Raw genomic sequence first — 20815 nt, forward strand, 5'->3', positions numbered from 1 at the left:
CAACAGACAGTATTTCCGATATGAAAGTGGTTGTCCCATTCCGAATACCCTGCTCTGTACGCTAAAGTTTCTTCAATTTTAAAAATCTTCTAATTCTAACTAAACAGCCTTGATATTTCAGGGCTCTCTCTTAAAAAGGTTCTGACAAAGTTTCAAGCTTTAACGTAAAGAGCAGAGCATTGTAGAGAAGATAGCCCCTTTCACATAAAGAGTAAGTTCTATGCGTTGTTTTATGGTTAGTCCTTTCTTTCATTAAATAAAACAACAAAATATCAATTTAACTTCTAATCGTTATTCAAATTATGTCAAAAAATCCCCTTCCTCCCATGTAAAATTTCTTCTAGAAAATTCCCCAGAATTTCTTATCCCCGTAAAAACTATCACTCACCTTAAAAAAAAACATTTTCAGCCAGAAAATATACCCTTGCAATAAATTCCCGACTTCAAAAAATTCCTAAAATTCCAGATTCACGATTTGTTCTGGACTAGTCTATAGCTTAATTTTAGTATATAGCTTAATTTAATTATAGCTTAAAGCTTTTAATTGTTTTAAAAAGTAAAATTGTGGCAAAGAGTCAAACTTTAGCGTAAAGAGCGAGGGATTGCGGAGCGGACAACCCATTTTATATACGGAGTAATTTCTGTTCGTTTTAAGTTTTAATGTCGCTCCTTACTTTCAGCTAAAAAAATTAGTTTTTTTTATATTTAATTTCTGAACGTTTTTGAATTAATGCATGTTTTGTTTTGGCTCTCCGCACATAATTTATTAAAATGAAATTTGTATATTAATTCTTTTTTTGGCTAAGTGGCTTTCTCTTAGTTTTGATCAGACGATTTTGGGAAATAAGGGGTGGAGAAGGAGGCGTAGTTGCCCTCCAATTTTTCGGTTGCTTAAAAAGGCAACTAGAACTTTTAATTTTTAACGAACGTTTTTATTAGTAAAAAATATACGTAACTTATAAATTAGCAACTTACGTAACAAACCTTCATAATCTTATATTTTTATTATGTATACAAGGGCGTTTCTATCCTCGTTAATACCTCGCTCTTTACACTAAATCTTAAGCTGTGTCCCAATTCTTTAAGAATGACCCCTAGATGCCCTCCAATTTTTTTGGTCACTTAAAAAGGGCACTAGAACTTTTCATTTCTGTTAGAATGAGCCCTCTTGCGACACTCTAGGACCACTTAGACGGTACGATGACCCCTGGGAAAAAGAAAGAAAAAAAAAACAAATAAACACGCACCCGTGATTTGTCTTCTGAAAAAAAAAAAAAATACAAAATTCCACATTTTTGTAGATATTATCTTGAAACTTCATTTTTGTAACTTGCAGCCCCTCCCCCAGGGATTGTGGGGGAGTAAATCATCCCCAAATACATAGTTATTACGGTTTTCGACTATGCTGAACAAAATGGCTATCTCAAAATTTTGATCCGTTGACTTTGGGAAAAAAATGAGCGTGGGACGGGGCCTAGATGCCCTCCAATTTTTTTGGTCACTTAAAAAGGGCACTAGAACTTTTCATATCCGTTAGAATGAGCCCTCTTGCGACATTCTAGGACCACTTGGTCGATACGATGACCCCTGGGAAAAAGAAAAAAGAAAAAAAAAAACAAAAAACAAACAAACAAATAAACACGCACCCGTGATTTGTCTTCTGGCAAAAAATACAAAATTCCACATTTTTGTAGATAGGAGCTTGAAACTTCTACACTAGGGTTCTCTGATACGCTGAATCTGATGGTGTGACTTTCGTTAAGATTCTAAGACTTTTAGGGGGTGTTTTCCCCTATTTTCTTAAATAAGGCAAATTTTCTGAGGCTCGTAACTTTTTATGTGTAAGACTAAACTTGATGAAACTTATATATTTAAAATCAGCATTAAAATGCAATTCTTTTGATGTAGCTATTGATATCAAAAATCAATTTTTTAAAGTTTTGGTTACTATTGAGCCGGGTCGCTCCTTACTACAGTTCGTTACCACGAACTGTTTGATTAATAGCACCAGAATTGAACGATGTGCTTCAGGATGCTCTTAAGGTCATAAATTTGATTAAGAGCTATGCCCTTAACAGTCGCTTATTTTCAAATCTCTGTAAGGATACGAATTCCAACTACACAACTTGGTTATTACATGCACAAGTAAGACGGTTGTCAAGAGGTCAAAGTTTGAAAAGATTATTGTTATTGAAGAACGAGATCGAAATATTTTTAACTGAACTAAAATGTGAATTTGCTGTTTTTTTTTTCAAAATGACTTGTGGCTATCCAAGCTGTGTTTTTTGTCAGATATTTTTGCGCAGTTAAACGATCTTAACTTGTCTCTTCAAGGAAAAAATTGCGATATATTTACTTCAAACGACAAAATTGAAAGTTTCAAACAGTTCGTGGTAACGAACTGTAGTAAGGAGCGACCCGGCTCAATAGTAACCAAAACTCTAAAAAATTGAATTTTGATATCAATAGCTACATCAAAAGAATTGCATTTTAATGCTGATTTTAAATTATAAGTTTCATCAAGTTTAGTCTTACCCATCAAAAGTTACGAGCCTGAGAAAATTTGCCATATTTGAGAAAATAGGGGAAAACACACCCTAAAAGTCGTAGAATCTTAACGAAAATAACACCATCAGATTCGGCGTATCAGAGAACCCGACTGTAGAAGTTTCAAGCTCATATCTACAAAAATGTGGAATTTTGTATTTTTTGCCAGATGACAAATCACGGGTGCGTGTTTATTTGTTTGTTTTTTTTTCGCAGGGGTCATCGTATCAAATGGTCCTAGAATGTAGCAAGAGGGCTCATTCTAACGGAAATAAAAAGTTCTAGTGCCCTTTTTAGGTGACCAAAAATTTGGAGAGCATCTAGGCCCCCTCCCACGCTCATTTTCCCTCAAAGTCAACGGATCAAAATTTCAAGATAGCCATTTTGTTCAACATAGTCGGAAACCACAATAACTATGTCTTTGGGGATGACTTACTCCCCCACAATCCCTGGGGGAGGGTCTGCAAGTTACAAACTTTGACCAGTGTTTACATATAGTAATGGTAATTGGGAAGTGTACAGACGTTTTCAGGGGGATTTTATTTTGTTTGGGGGTGGGGCTGAGGGGAGGGAGCTATGTTGGAAGATATTTCCTTGGAGGAATCTGTCATGGGGGAAGAAAATTTCAATGAAAAAGGTCGCAGGATATTCTAGCATTGCTATAAGAAAACAATGAAAAATAAACATGAAAACGTTTTTTCAAATGAAAGGAAGGAGTAGCATTGAAACTTAAAACGAACAGAGATTATTACGCATATGAGGGGTTCTAAAAATACTTTAGCATAAAGAGCGAGGTATTTAGAAGGAGAAAAATAACTCGCTCTTTATGCTAAAGTATTTTTGGTAATTTCAACTATATATTCTACGACCTTTCTGATTCAAAGGTCATTCTTAAAGAATTGGGACAAAACTTACGATTTACTGTAAAGAGTGAGGTATTAACGAGGGTACAAACCCCCTCGTATATATAATAAAAATATAAGATTATGAAAGTTTGTTACGTAAGTTAATTCTTAAGTTACGTATTGTTTTACTAATAAAAACGTTCGTTAAAACTTAAAAGTTCTAGTTGCCTTTTTAAGTAACCGGAAAATTGGAGTGCAACTAGGCCTCCTTCTCCACCCCTTATTTCTCAAAATCGTCTGATCAAAACTAAGAGAAAGCCATTTAGCCAAAAAAAGAATTAATATACAAATTTCATTTTAATAATTTATGTGCGGAGAGCCAAAACCAAACATGCATTAATTCAAAACCTTTCAGAAATTAAATTTAAAAAAACTAACTTTTTTAGCTGAAAGTAAGGAGCGATATTAAAACTTAAAACGAACAGAAATTACTCTGTATATGAAATGGGTTGTCCCATCCGCAATCCCTTGCTCTTTACGCTAAAGTTTGACTTTGCCACAATTTTACTTTTTAAAACAATTAAAAGCTTTAGCGTAAAGAGCGAGGGATTGCGGAGGGGACAACCCATTTCATATACGGAGTAATTTCTGTTCGTTTTAAGTTTTAATGTCGCTCCTTACTTTCAGATAATAAAATTAGTTTTTTTTTATTTAATTATTAAAAAGATCAGCATTTGGAAAAGTAGGGTCGAAAAAAAGTCGTTCGAAATGTTTTCCGGTGTCGATAATTTTGTAATTGAGAAAATTCATCGTAAAACTTTTATTGCAAAAACTATTGTAGATCACTTAAAAGTGCTAGAAATACAGTTCCGGAAATATTTTATATTAAATATTGATTTACAAAAACTTAAAGCTCAAGAGGAATTTGCTGAGCTTTCGTGTGACTCACACTTAAAACTACAATTCCAAAAAAAAACCCTTGACTGAATTCCGGATCTCAACTAGAACTGAATTTCCCACAATCGCTAATATGGCGTTAAATGTACTTTTGCCATTCAACACCACATATTTATGCGACGTTACTTTCTCAGCTTTAACACACATTAAATCCCAATCAAACAGTTCGTGGTAACGAGCTGTAGCAAGGAGCGACCCGGCTCAATAGTAACCAAAACTCTAAAAAATGGAATTTTGGTACCAATAGCTACATAAAAAAATCAAATTTTTAAGCTGATTTTACATATATAACTTTATTTATCTATATAAGAAATTTTAAGATAATTTATTTATATATTATTTAATATATAAGTTCATTCATTTAAAAACACTTGTTTTTTTTTATTTAATATCGTTCAGCGATAAAAAATGTTGAAGAGGTCTTACGTCCAGCAGTTTAAAACATTACACCAAGATTTGATTTCTTATCCAATAAAAAATAGGCACATAAGTCTCATTAAATTTTTAACGTAAACTTTAATTTAATATTTACCACGCATTACTTGGATATATTCGAGAAAATTAAACAAAAAATATTTTTAATTAAAGTAAGGAGTGACATTAAAACTTAAAACGAACAGAAATTACTCCGTATGTGCAAGGGCTTTTCCTCCTCAACGCCCCGCTCTTTACACTAAACTTTGACTCTTTTTCTTAACTCTCATTTTAAAACAGTAATTTTAAAACAGTAAAAAACTTTAGTGTAAAGAGCGGGACGTTGAGGAGGAAAAGCCCCTTTCAAATACGGAGTAATTTCTGTTCGTTTTAACTTTTAATGTCGCTCCTTACTTTCATTTAAAAAAACTTGTTTTTTTTTGTTTAATTTCTGGACGTTTTTGAATTAATGCATGGTTTGATCTTGGCTCTCCACACATAAATAATTAAAATGTAATTTGCATATTACTTTCTTGGGGCTAAATAGCTTTTTCATAGTTTTAATCGGAAGACTTTGAGAAAAAAGGAGTGAGGGAGGAGGCCTAGTTGCCCTCCAATTCCTTGATTACTTAAAAAGGCAACTATAACATAATTTTTTACGAACGTTTTCATAAGTAAAAAATGTACGTAACTTACGAATTAAATTACGTAGCGAACTTCTATATCCGTATGTTTTTATTGCGTATATGAGGGGGCTCACCCCTCGTCGATACCTCGCTCTTTACATTAAAGCTTAAATGTTATCCCAATTCCTTAGGAATGATCCCTGAATCACAAAGGCCGTAGAATAAATAGTTGAAATTACTAAAAATACTTTAGCGTAAAGTATTACGAGGAGGTAAACCCCTCATATGCATAATAATTTTTATTCGTTTTAAGTTTTAATGCTGCTCCTCACTTTCAGTAGAAAAAACTTTTCATATTTATTTTTTCATTTTTTTTAAAATAATGCTAGAAAATCACAGGTCAAAACACAGGTCAAAGTTTGTAACTTGCAGGCCCTCCCACGGGGACTGCGGGGAAGTAAGTCGTCCCCAAAGACATAGTTATTGGGTTTTTCGACTATGGTGAATAAAATGGCTATCTCAGAATTTTGATCCAGTGACTTTGGGGGAAAAATGAGCTTGGGAGGGGGCCTAGGTGCCCTCCAATTTTTTTGGTCACTTAAAATAGCCACTAGAACTTTTAATTTCCTTTAGAATAAGCCCTTTTGTGACATTCTAGGACCACTAAGTCGATGCGATCACCCCTGGGGAAAAAAACAACAAAAAAACAAATAAACACGCATCCGTGATGTGTCTTCTGGCAAAAAATGCAAAATTCCACATTTTCGTAGATAGGGGCTTGAAACTTCTACAATAAGGTTCTCTGTTACGTTGAATCTGATAGTCTGATTTTTGTTAAGATTGTATGATTTTTAGGGGGTGTTTCCCTCTATTTTCTAAAATGAGACAAATTTTCTCAGTCTCTAAGCTTTTGATGGGTAAGACTAATCTTGATGAAACTTATATATTTAAAATCAGCATTAAAATGTCATTCTTTTGATGTAACTATTGGTATCAAAATTCTGTTTTTTTGGAGTTTCGGTTACTATTGAGCCTGGTCCTCCTACAATTCGTTACCACGAACTGTTTGATTAAGACGGTCAGAATCCACTTTTGTTTTTGAAACTATAATGAAAACATTGCTATAATTTCAATTTTAGATTTTTATATGTTTCAAAACGAATTCTAAATTTATATATTTTCATATGCATATGTATACTGTTACCTAATAAATATATCATCAAAACATTTTATTTTATTTTTCTTTTATCTTTGTTGGGGTCGCTAAGAAACTCGCAATCATAAATGGGGTTGGGAATTACAAAAGTTTAAGAAGCCCTGTTCTAGAAAATTGACGTAATTAAAATGTTGAGACAAATGTTGAGATTACTTGGAATGGTTTCACACCCTTGCACTTTTCTATAGAAAGATGTAACATTGGTGTTTCTGAGCTGCTCATTCAAGCTGGCACATAAATTAAACTAGCCTGAAATAATAGCTCATTGCCTTTTGGCCTAGCCATCGCCGTAAGTTCAGTGTTGCCAAATTTTGAAGAAAAGACTCTTTGCCGATCTGCTAATCTTTCAAATTGATTAGTGTTGCCACATTTTGTCTCCAGTAACTTAAAGAACTATTAAAAATACTTTAACAAAACTAGTTCGCAGCAGAGGAAATATTTAAGGGTCAGATACTATATTTTGGGACTAAACCATATCTGTTTGACTAGTTTTTCATTCGAAAGACCTTTTTCGCCTGATTCATAATATATACATCTTACCGCATGTCTTGAATTCAATTTAGTTCCCAAAAAAGTTTTTCTAACAAACATAAAATCCTTTTCATACTAAAAGTGGGCTATGGTCTTGCTTTGGATTCTTATGCCCTATAAAGTGCTTTTATTAAGTCGGAAACAATAGTGAGACTGAGAAACACTTAAGTGGGAAATAATTCAATATGTTCTCAATTGTTACAGGTCTTTGTGATTTTCTTATATATCAATACCATGTCTTTTGCTGCCCTGCGCTTAAAACTCCATCTTTAAGGTCAAAGAATGAGATCAAGGCTCTTTGTCATATCAAAAAGGGGAGGGTTATTATACGACAGATAAGACACTTTGAATGAGCTGTCACTCACGACAAGTCAGAGGAAAAACACAAATAGCTCAGAGCAAAGGTGATAGTAAGAGGTATAAACTATCTTTTGGGAATAGACCAGATCCTTTTGACTAGTTGTTCATTTAAAACCCCTTTTTTCTTTGATTCATAATATATACATCTTATCGTTTTACATCTTGAATTTATTTTAGTTCCGAACTAAAGGTTCTCTGACAAATCCAAAATCCTTGTATTACAATAAAAGGGCAATGGCTTTTTTTGGCTTATTATGACCTCTATAGTTCTTTTATTAAGTTAAAATTCTCCAAAAAGTTATCCATTGTTACAGTTCTTAATGATTTTCTTATTTAACAAACCCATTTTTTATCACCCTGGACTTAAAATCCTATCTTTAAGGTCAAAGAAATGGAAAAAGGCTCCTATTCTTGGAACTACTTGGAGTGTTATCACCAGACAAATGAGGAATTCGAAATGAGCTGTTATTCACTACAAGTTGAAGCACAAAGACAGTTAGCTCAGAGCAGAGGAGATTGTAAGTAGTCAAAAACAATTCTCTTGGACTAAACAATATAAGCGTGTCCAGTAGCTCATTTTAAAGCCTCATTTGTCTCACCGTGTTTAATTCTTGAATTCATTTTAATTCCCAACTAATGTTTTTGTGACAAATCAAAAACCCTTGTATCAAACAGTTCGTGGTAACGAACTGTAGTAAGGAGCGACCCGGCTCAATAGTAGCCAAAACTGTAAAAAATTGAATTTTGATATCAATAGCTACACCAAAAGAATCGCATTTTAATGCGATTCACTCGCCTCACTGAAAATTACTTTGCATTCGCTTAGTTTTACCAACAAGGTGGCGTATCAGTAGCTACAAGTCTGAAAAATAACAAATATATGCATATTCTCGCAAATGAATATACTTGGGTTTCAATGCATGCATGTTGTCGTTTTAAAGTAGAAAGTTTATTTTTAAAGTTTTGTTTTTAATTTTGAAGAAACTACTAGATTTGTGTTGAATTTTGTTTTTATGATGAAACGTACGCTTTGAGGCAGTTTTTGGTAAGAGTTCTACGTTCAGTTTCTTTCGAGACATTGTGAAACTTAAAAAATTCTATTTAACTTATGGACTCCTTAGTAAGTTCTTAGACTGTTCTTTACACTCTAGTAATCTATCTTCCTTTCTTTTTTGTGGGGAACTGAATAATTTTGTTCTCAAATACTGCCTCTTTTTCCTTTCTTTTTGACCATTCCATTGTAATCTAGTTTGTTATAGCAATGTTAACTTTAGCCTTGTATTCATCAATGTTATTAATAAAGATCGGTTGTTTCTTATGCACTGATTTCTTTGCCATGTTTCAAAATTGGCTTTATTATTTGGCCAGATTCAACCGACATCTTTGTAATTGTTTATAGTTCAATAACAATTATGTGTCCAACATCTACTATAGATTTATAATTTGTTTGGATGAAAAAGCACATTTTTGAAAGTTGCTACGTGGAGGATATTTCCCCAAACTAAATTGCTCAACTGATCATGTGAAAGTAATATATGGGTCGTAAAAATATTTCAATAGGAGCCTATAAATAAGGCCTACAAATGCCTGTAAAGGATTGATTATTTCATTAAAGCCTTGTGAAAACTTTGGACATTATACAGAGCCTTGGGACTGATGGTGAATAGCACAAACGAATTAGAAGAGTTCGTATGTATGTTAAGTGATACTAATCAAACACAACAACCATTAATAAACTGCAGAATAGGTTGACGGAGTATTCTACTTTAATTTATTTTCTCTAAAATAATGAGGCTTTTTTTGGTTATTCCATAAGTTTTTGTGACGGAATATCTTGGGAGCGCCTTTAATGTTTTTATTTTTATTTATTTTTTGTTTTGATCAGCTCCTAATGGAAAATAACATTTTAAACTCATTTATTCATTTTGCTCTTTGTAAAAAGTATCTAACATTTTTTTTTGTTTTGAGAAGTATAGAACACACGAATCTAATTTCTTAACCTAGTAGTTAAGAAATTATAAAGCGATTTTAAAAAGTCGCTTTCTTATTAAAAAAAAGCGACTCATTTTTCCTTTGTAGCCAAAAAGGACATAAAAAAAAAAAATAATAACAATCCGAAAAATGTCAATTTTGCAGTGAAGAAAACTGTAAAAAATCCCATAAACCTACCACGGAAAACAATATCTCTTGGAAGGAGGAAAAAAAACTTTAAAATTCGTAGGAATAGCTTTGGGATGCAATTGCTCAAGATCGATGCGTTGCTCACGAGGAATACTCTCCCCTTCAAATAAGTTTGTTCCATAAAATTACGGCTAGACTGGACCATGATTTTCCAATCAGTTGGAAAAAAATTGCCCAGTTGGAAAAAAATATTAGCTCTAATTTCACTTTATTAATTTGAATTACCAAAGACATTAAAATAAAAACATTTTGTAATCCCTGAACCCGTCTATCCATACCTGAGATCAGCGATTGTATAGAGTTCATCTTTCGCAATTTTGAGAGTTTTAGAGGAGTACTATTGGTAAAATTGAAGTTAAAATTCAGAAGATAAACCTACTCGGTGCTATTTAAAAATAGCAAAACTCATCAACTAGAAATTGACTTTCTCTTAATTGATCGTTTCAACTGAACAGAAAGTTGTTGGGGTGAAACATTTTTTTTTAAAGCTATAAAAAGGGCTGTCTGGCAATATAGACAGGTGATTCAGAGAATTGCATCGAACCGCAAACGAAAAGGACACGCAATTAAATCTGTGGTTAGAAGATAAGCAACAGTAAGAATCATAATAAACCCCTGGAGAATACAAATTCTATAAAATATATGGTTTTGAGAAGGATAAATATAAAGGAGGAATTAAAATCAGGCCAGTTTCTTGATTCAGTTGAAATTGCTGACTTGCCACCTCATGACTTTAAACTAAAACATAACACATTAATTATGCTATTGTGTAATTCTAGAATCACATATTTGCAAACCTGCAGCTTGCCTAGTGCCAAGAACTAAGCTTAAGTGCTAATTTAGTGCCATTGAATAAGAATTAAGTCAATTAATGCTGAGATAGTCGGTCGTCTCCCTAGAGAATAATAAAACTTAAACAAGTTATATCTATATAAAGAATATCGTGATTTAACTCTTGAAACTTGGGATTAATACGATAATAAAGCTAATACGTAATTTAGATACAAAAGAGAGCAAATGCAGTTGAACTTACTTGGTTGTTACTAAATTGTATAACAACGTATTTAAAACAGCAATATAGTTTTTTTTAAAGAGCTGGAAAAGAAATCTCTGGTATCTATACATCATGTGAAATTATACAAGATGATGAATAAATCCAAACACCTAAAGCAAAAGGAAAAAATGTCTGAGGTAATGATGAACGAAAACTTTCCACAACGAAGTCTGCGGTTAGAAGACATGGCATAAGAAGCATCACAATCAATTAATTGTATATGAAAATGATGGAAAAAGAAGTCTGCAATTGGAATACGAGTGACCGCGTGAAACATATCGAATCGTAGACAAAATGACGCGCAAAAAAGTTTGCGGCTTGAAGAGAAGTAACAGCAAGAATCATAATGGTTTCTATTAAATTCTATTAAATGTATGATTCTGTATAGAATAAACATGGAAAAGGAGTTGACGCCCAAATTTTGTAATTCTATTGAAATTGCTGATTTGCCACCTAATGACAAAAACTAAAGAATGGGATGAGAATTAGGCTAATTTTTAGTTCGAGAATCACATTTATACAAGTCTGCCAGGGGCTCTGTGCCAGGGATCGATCGAAAGTCCGTCTTCTATAGCTAGATATATAGTACCAAGAAAACAGGGCCCAACACTTGGCACGAGGCAGGCTTGTATTTATTTTATCCTCTAATTAAACATTAGCATAATCATCGTGTTATTCGATAAGAAATCTGGCGTGATTTCAGTTCCTCCTTTCTTTCAAGACATCAAAGAATTATTCATTTTATAGGATTTGTTTTTTCTTGGGGAGTCGTTGTGATTCAAACTGTTGCTTTTCATCTCACTGTACATTTCGTTTAAGATTCGATGTGATCATCCCTGTCGCTTATCTTCTAACCATAGATTTCTTCGTTCATTATCTTCATTTGGGATTCGTTGTGAGGTTTATTGTGGCATGTCTTCTAGCCGCATATCTTGCTGTGTTTCATTTTCATGCGTTATTACCTCAGACATTTTCCATGCCCTTTGCTTTAGCTGTTTTGATTCATTCAAAATCATTTGTAGTTTCATATGACGCCATATAGACCAAAAATAATTCTTTCCCAGTTTCACTCCAGTCGTTGCATTCTAGTTTAATTGTGTTGTTGCATAATTCGAAACAACCAGGAATGTTCCAATACCTATGCCTTGTCAAATATCTAAATTACCTATTGGCATAATTATAGCTTTGTTTTTTACTTTCAAATCATAGGACGGCAATTCAACAATTTCAGTAGAATTAAGACCATCTTGGTGTGATCTCAACTCCGTTTTCCTGTTTGTTTCTTACAGATGCTAAAATAGAATGTTTCCTTCTCAAATTAATTTCAAAAACGAAGTTTTTCTTAAGAAAGTAAAGAGCAAAGTTGAAACTCGAAACGAACAAAAATCATTACTTCACGGCCTATCTAACACACTTCGAAAAACTAGTGCAAATAAACCAACTGGTGATAGTAGACTGTAGGATTGTAGGAAAACTAGCACTTAAATGGGAATACTAAAGCCAACTATAGAAAACAATAATATTGGTTTGGGAATCAAAAGTGAGCAGCCTACGTAGCCTCAAAATAAAAAAATATTGCCTTTAACGTTTTTCATAGTCGTATACGAGCTGTGATATCAGTAGCTTTCAGTATACAATTAAAATCATCATAAAAGCTTAGGCATAAAACAAATATTACCTTAATAAGTGCAAAGTCATTAATAGCATACAAATATAATGTATTGATTTATCAGGTAATATCTTGGTTTCACCTAGTATCACTCGAAATGCAGAACAAATAAACCGCAATATGAACTCTGGAAATCCGGTTATTTGTCTATATAGTGGAGAATTTTAAAGTTTGTTCACTTGGAACTTGTCTACAAAATAGTAATAAAGTGTACTTTTCAGATGTAAGCCGACAGTTAATGATTGGACTGAACTCATTGTGCAAAAGTAATGCAGAGGTCAACAAAAATATGACGAAGCAATACTAAAATGCTTTTGTTTTCATATTGCTAAAAGTCCTTAAATGATTTGCTTCATCCAAACTCTGTTTTGTGTTCTGAGCAAAGTGCTATATTGTATAATCCTACGAACATAGGGAAATATCCCCATCTGATTTATTTGCACTAATTTTATCGATATATGTTAGATAGGCAGTGAAGTAATAATCTTTATTCGTTTTAAGTTTTAACATCGCTCTTTGCTTCCCTCAGAAAAAAAAATTGTTTTTTAAATGAATCTTTTAATTTAAATCAAGAAAAAACATATAGAAGGCACAACACTATAATAAAAAAAACTGATATCGATGCACCTATCATCCATACGCGCGATAACAAAACGCCTTATACCGATAAACCCGATACCAACTTCGCTCTTTACATCTCTTGAAAAACTATGACCTTGAAAATAGCAAGTAATCATAATGATAATCAAACCATCGAATTTAACATATCAGAGAGCCCCACTGCATAGGTTTTGAGCTCCTATTCTCAAAAATGTGATAATTTGTATTTTAACCAGGAAGAAAAATACCAAATGTATTTAATTTTCTTTTTCCTTAATGAATTGATTTTGACAGTAATAATGCCCAAATCAGTTGGTAAAAATCGCCTGCCCTGTGGTGAGTCATTTTAAGTTAAGTAATTTTAATAATAAAATTTCCAAAATCATTACATAAACATGGTGAGCTAATCAGTAAAATCCATCACCCCATGAACCATCTCCAGTGATGTCGTTAATTTGCCCTCCCCCAATCAATTCGAGAAAATTGATTTATTAAGAAGTTTTAAAATTGTCTGATGATAAATTCAACATTCTGGACAAAAAGAGTGAATCGAATGAAATGGTCCTTATAAATTGATTAATCATTTATATTTTATTTATTATATACCACTTCAATGTAATACCTTAAAAAAACGAGAGCTTTATCTTTCTCTTGTTTTTGGTAAATTAGTGAAATTTTCCATGCCTTAGGGCCCGAAAGCACATGAAGGTCATGATAACACCAGTCGCTTCATCTTAGCATAGAAAATACCAAGGTCCATGTTAGACAAAAACACCTAAGAAGAACATTCTGCTAATTCTGATTAAAAAAAAAACACACTAAAATTAATTACAAGAAATTCTAGTAACTTCAAAAAAGTGCTCCACACCCGGCGGTGTTTTCTTTTTCTTTTCCCCAACACTAGGGTAGTAACACCCAATATAGTTTCCAAGGGGACATAGCCACTACTCTTTTCTTCATTACTATTTTGTGATGTAGAGAGCAAGTGTCTTCCTACACTTTCCTAAGAAACTACAATTTTGGAGAATTTTCTAGAAGAAATTTTACATGGGAAGAAGAAGATTTTCTAGCATAATTTGAATAACGATTAGAAATTAATTTATTTTTTTTAATGAGAGAAGGACAAACCTTAAAATTTGCAACGCACAGAACTTACTCTTTATATGAGAGGGGCTATCTTCTCTGCAATGCTCTGCTCTTTACATTAAAGCTTGAAATTTTGTCAGAACATTTTAAGAGCAAGCCCTGAAACATCAAAGATGTTTAGTTAGAATTATTAAGATTTTAAAATTGAAGAAACTTTAGCTTAAAGAGCAGGGCATTCGGGAAGGGACTGCCACTTTCATATGGAGAATACTTCCTGTTTGTGATAAGCTTTAATGGTGCTGCTTAATTTCAGCTGTTAAAACTTGTGTTTTTATTTAACTATACTACTCTTGCGACGGATCCAAGGAAAGATAGCTTAGCTGTAACAAATAAATTAATATTAGCCTGGACATTTTGAAATATAAGAATTAAGATTGTTTTGGAAAGGTTTCATTTATATGATTTATACCTAGTTCCTTTTGTAAGTACCAAAGCCTAATATTTAAAGTAAAACCCATTATAGACAGAATAAAAATCTTGGACAAAATGGTGTACCACGTCTTAATCGTAGGTTACCACTATAAATGATGTTATAGTAAAACTATACGATGACGTCAGTTGTAATGACGTCTGTAATAATATAAAAGATATACTGGTCAAGTCAACTGAACAGTTTAAGTAGGTCGTTCGTGAAAATACAATGGTGTCAAAAACGCGTGTTAAAAAGAAAGAAATTAACTTTACATACTTGCATAAAGCTGCAAAAAAACATGGTAGTGTGAGTATTTGTAAGCGGTTAATTCAAGCCGGAACACCAGTTCGCATAATTGTTGACAGAAAAGATATGACGGCTTTACACAAAGCTATAATATATGGTCATTACGACGTTGTTAAATGCCTTCTAGACAATGGAGCAAATTCAAATTCCCTTTCTTTTTCGTTTGGGTTTTGGTGGACACCCTTGCAAATAGCTGCCGTAAGAGGTAACATTGGTATTTGTGAGCTGCTCATTAAAGCTGGGGCAGAAATAGATGCAGTTCGCAAGGTAGATGGAGCAACAGCTTTATGGATAGCTGTAGCATGCTGTCGATTTATTGATGGCTATAATGTTGTTAAATGCCTTCTAGAAAATGGAGCCAACCCAAATGTAAGGACTTCTTGTGGTGGATACTTTACGACAGCCTTGCATATAGCTGCAGAATCAGGTAACATTGGTATATGTGAGCTGCTCATTAAAGCAGGCGCAGAAATAGAAGTAGCTTGCAATGTATATAGTGTGAAAGTCATATCAATTAAGACAGGTGGTAGCCGCTCTGAAGTTGTTAAAGGCCTTCTCGAAAATATAGCAAACCCAAATAGAAGGATTTTATGGGTTGGCTTCTTAAGGACTCCTTTGCAAATAGCTGCAGTAACAGGTAACATTGGTATTTGTGAGCTGCTTGTTCGGGCAGGTGCACAGATAAATGGTGTGGATGGATGTGACGAATCACCTTTATTGTCTGTCATAGAGCTGAGACCCAAAATGAAATCAAGACGTGAATATTACGAAAACTACTTTTCTGTGGTTGAATACCTTCTGAAAAATGGAGCAAATGCAAATTATAAAAGTCGGAATGGTCGGAAGCCATTACATCAGGCTGTTTCACATAATTTGCCTCAAGTTTGTCAGTTACTTGTTTCATTTGGAGCTGGTGTTTCCACACCTTTAGTATGGGCTTTTCGACTTAAACGGTACAATATAATCAAATACCTGTTAAAAAAAAACACAAAATTGAACAAATTTGAAAACGTAAATAAAGATGAACTAGATGAAAACTTTCTCAATTTAGCTGACAAAGCCGTACAGAAGGAAGATATAGAAATGTTACAATTTTTGATAAGATGTGAGAATTCTCCATTAGACCGTGAATGGATTTGTAGTAAAATAAGGAATACAATCCTGAAGGATAGAACACATAAGAAGCTTCAATTTCTCCTATCTTTAAGTAATACTCATCCTACCTTTGGAGAAACAAACTCTGGACTGACAGCCGTGTGTCGAAATAATATAAGAAAAAATCTAGGGCGAGTTCAAACATTTGGAAAAATAAACAAGCTAAAAATCCCAAAAACGGTGAAAAGGTACTTGGCTTGCGATAGCTTGTTAAGACATATTTGTAAAGGAACGCTTATAAACAAGAACCAGCCAATGAAAGCCCGCAAAAATGCAGAACAGCTTTTGTGGCACTTAAATTGCCTTTACTAGTTCTACATAACATGTTCATGGTTAAAAATCTAAACTGAACTTCATTGTCGAAATGTTTCTGTACTAAGAGTAGAGCCATAATTGACATTATAGCTTCGTCCCTTCAGCTTCCAAAATTCTAATCCGTAGATTTATCTTTGTATTTTCTGGTGCTATTTTTGGTTCAAATATGATCAAGTGAATTCGAAAATTTGAAAATTCAAAGCGAAATTTGTCTGTGGAGAGATTTATTCATTCGACAAAACCTTTTTTAGTTTTCTTATATGAAAAAAAAAATATTAGAAAATCTACAGAGTACTTTAGGGCTGTCATAATGTACTTCATAATTTACTTATCTAGTCAAATTTATAAAAAGCAGTAAAATGCAAAAATCAGTTTATAAATGAGCCCATAATTAGTGCTCTATGGTGTCCTAGTCTTTCTATTGTAGAAATGCCTTCCTCTCCTCCAAAACAGAATGAAGCCCGTTTCCTGTTAAAAACCTGTTATGTCAAAGCTCGATTTTTAAGAATATTTGGAGCTGCTAAACAGACTTGGAGGGAGAAACCCTGGATCGTAAATACAATCTGAAAACCTGTTATTTCATGGTTTAAAATAAATCAGTGAAACACGAGAGTATGGGAGAACCCCCTTGTAAAACGTTCGTGAATCCTTTCTAAGTTCAACGATTGGCACATTTGAAGAAGTTATCCCCTTTGGGATTGTAAGAACATCGCATTTGTTTTGACTTTGAAGGGGTAGGAAGACATTTGCTCTCTGCATCACAAAATAGTAATGAAGAAAAGAGTAGTGGCTATGTCCCCCTTGGAAACCATATTGGGTGTTACTACCCTAGTGTCGGGGAAGAAAAAAAATAAAGGAAAACACCTTCGGGTGTGGAACACTTTATTGCAGTTACTAGGATTTCTTGTAATTAATTTTAGTGGTTTTTTTTAATCAGAATTAGCAGAATATTCTTCTTAGATGTTTTTTTTTTGTTTTTAATCTGTTTTTAAGATTTTGTCTAGCATGGACCTTGGTATTTTCTGTGCTAAGATGAAGATATTGGTGTTATCATGACCTTCATTTACTTTCGGGCCCTAGGCATGGAACATTTCACTAATTTACCAAAAACAAGAGGAAGATAAAACTCTCGTTTTTTAGGTATTACATTGAAGTGGTATATAATAAATAAAATATGAATGATTAATCCATTTATAAGGACCATTTCATTCGATTCACTGAGAGAAAGCCATTTAGCCAAAAAAAATCAATATACTAATTTCATTTCAATAATTTATGTGCGGAGAGCCAAAATCAAACATGCATTTATTCAAAAACGATCAGAAATTAAATAAAAAAAAACTAGTTTTTTTAACTGAAAGTAAGGAGCGACATTAAAACTTAAAACGAACAGAAATTACTCCGTATATGAAATGGGTTGTTCCCTCCGCTGTCCCTCGCTCTTTACGCTAAAGCTTTTAATTGTTTTAAAAAGTAGAATTGTGGCAAAGAGTCAAACTTTAGCGTAAAGAGCGAGGGACTGCGGAGGGGACAACCCATTTCATATACGGAGTAATTTCTGTTCGTTTTAAGTTTTAATGTCGCTCCTTACTTTCAGTTAAAAAAACTAGTTTTTTTTATTTAATCCAATATGAGATTAGCTTTTCTCACCAGGTTCTTCACAGATGAGGCAAACACAGTTAAAATGGTATTATCAGCAAACAGGATAAGACACACGTCTTTCAAATAAAAATGCATGATATCAACATAGATGGGGTAAAGCAGCGGACTTAACACTGAACTTTGTGGTACTTCACACATCACTGGAATTGCTGCTGAGCGCACATCTTTCAACTTTAATTTGAGGGATATCCCTATGAGATAACTTTCCAACCACTGTAAGCACTTTCCGCTGACACCTAACGACTACCCGACTTGGTAGAGTTTGAAAATCAACTATATCGAATGTTTTGCGAATATCTATAAACACAGATAAATGTGTTTCACCTCCGTCCATACCAGCATTAATTGATTCCATAAGTTATTGCAAAGCATTCGTCGTCGAGTGCCCTTTGCGAAATCCGTATTGGGTCTCACTCAGCCAACTATTAGCCTGTATGAAACTCTATAGACGTTTATGAACAACTTTTTCTATTATTTTTGAAAGCAATGGAAGGATCAAAATTGGTCTCCAATTCTCAATTTCCTTTTTCGGGCCACCTATTCACTTTTACGACTTTGAGTTGATCAGGGAAAATGCCCTTTTCGAGTGACAGGCTTATAATACAAAGGATACACGATAGAATATATTGCATTATTGCCTTAAACGCTCGAATAGATAAGCTGTCCACTCCTGCAGAATTTGATTTAAGAAATTATATTATTTTAAGTACTTCATCACATGTACACGGATCAAAGGCTAATTCAAAACTCTCACCTCTATTATCACGTATAATGTATTCTTGAACATTTTAACATCTGTTTTTTACACTATTTTGAACTTTAATAACAAAATTAGAGAAAAATTCCCCAAATTATTTGCAATTCCAGATTTATCATCAGGGGCAAACCCTTCAAGTTGTACTTGATTCCTTCCAATTTCAGCATTTCAACTGGTCATATCATTTATCAGTTTCCATGTTTCTTGCATATTTCCTTTACTGTTTGAAAACTTTCAATCATAATATTTGGCCATAGCTTTGTGTCGTAATTCGTTCACTAAATTACGCTGTTTTTAAAACAATTCATACGAACCATCATTTGTATCGAATCGTTGGTAAAGCTCAATCCTTAGGTTTCTTTCTTCCAGTATTACACTCGTTATCCATGGCTTACGGGGTTCCTGTTTCGTCACTTTCATTACCTTAATAGGACACCCACTATCATAAATGGTAGAATAACAGACATTAGATTTTCAAGTGCTCTCGTAGTGAATTCTTCTTCAGAAAACACAGGGGTCCAATCGACAACACTAACCTCCTCCACAAACTTTTGAAGGTTCTCTTTTTTCATTAACCTTGCCTTTATTTTCTTTTTCTGCAACTGACATTTCATTCTGGAAGTGTCAGATTATTTCTGGAAGATTCTTCGATTTATTTGTTTGCCTGGACCTGGCTTTATATAGCCCCGTCTATCTACTATTTTAATTCTTGTTTTTTTAAGGTTCATTATCCTCGTTGTGGTAGCAGCGATATATTATACTAGTGTAATCTGTCCCGATTTTTCCAATGTTCAAGTTTACCTGTACACAGAAATAGCATTGCAAATAGTGACGACTGGGATAGTTATTTGCACTGGATTCTACAGCACGAAAGGGACAATTTTTGAAGCTAGAGCTAGAGAAAAGGTCTCAACATTTTTATATGCAAGGTAAATGAAAATGACATTACTTTGTAGTCTTAGGATGCTGGGTGTTGCTTTTGTTGTGTTTTAAGCGTTTTTTTTTTGTTTTCTTTCTATCTTTTTTCCTTTTCTTTTTTTCATGGATGGTCATTGTGTAACTACTCCTGACCAGGCTGACTTATCCAAAAGGAAATCAAAGTGAAGAAAAATAGTCAAATTAGTGGATATGAGGAATATTTGAATTTAGGCTAAAAATTACTAGCCAAGAAGAATAAAAATAAGAGAACCGAAGCAGGAAAATTTACTGTTACTTCTTTTTCGTATAAAGAAGTTTTGGATGAAAAGGAGAATGTTTCAGTTACTTTTTGCAAGGCTTGAATCTTCTTTCGTCATTTGACTTAGTTGACGCCATTGATAATACCCTAGAAAGTGGGAAGACTTTGATGACTAGTTTTACAGATTTTAGAAAGGTGTTTCATATGGTGGATTTTTAATTTCTATTATTTAGACATGGCAATTTGAGTATTAGAGTTAATTACCCTTAGTAGTTTAAGTTGTATTTGAAAGCAATGGCAACGCAGGGTATTGTTAATGATGCTGCATATGCTGGATCCCCAGTAAATCGAGGAGTCCCACAGGGATGCATTTTGGGGCCTTGATTGTTTCTAATATATGCTGAGGATTTTAGATTTTATCTTCCTGGTGTGAGAATTACGATGTTCACAAAAACCGAAATAATAGTACCGGAGGTGAGCCTAAATGATCTCATAACTTGTAAGAAAATATGCCTAAGTAAAATTGGGTAGATTCGCTAATCTCAGTTTTCTGTGAGACTATTTCCTCATTTTAATCAAAACAGAAAAATTGTTTTGGTCTTGAGATACGATGAGAGTAGGCTGTTGCTGAATATCATGGCTCATTTGTTTTTCTTCATTGAAGTTTTCCAGTTCTACCTTTTTTTCTGTTTCTTTATTTACGTTTTGCTAATATAAGTAGTGTGATTTTCTTATTTTAGCTAGTTGAATTATTTTAATTTTCCGTGTACAATAATAAGACTTAGTCAGCGCAAGTGAAGAAAACACAGACATTATGACGAGAAGCTACAAACAATGATATCTTCAGAGAAACAAACACTCGACAAGAAAACAAAACCAAAAAAA

The 20815-nt window shown here is 33.5% G+C and overlaps 1 protein-coding gene across 1 annotated transcript; it reads left to right on the forward strand.

Annotated features, from left to right (window-relative positions):
• The first annotated feature begins 14786 nt into the window (after positions 1–14786).
• On the forward strand, positions 14787–16331 carry LOC136039106 (ankyrin-2-like). The gene has a single exon (XM_065722590.1). The coding sequence runs from the start codon at positions 14787–14789 to the stop codon at positions 16329–16331; it is 1545 nt and encodes a 514-aa protein (XP_065578662.1).
• The last annotated feature ends 4484 nt before the right edge of the window (positions 16332–20815 follow it).

Source organism: Artemia franciscana, chromosome 19 (assembly GCF_032884065.1).
Source record: "Artemia franciscana chromosome 19, ASM3288406v1, whole genome shotgun sequence".
In the NCBI taxonomy this organism is placed as follows: Eukaryota; Metazoa; Arthropoda; class Branchiopoda; order Anostraca; family Artemiidae; genus Artemia; species Artemia franciscana.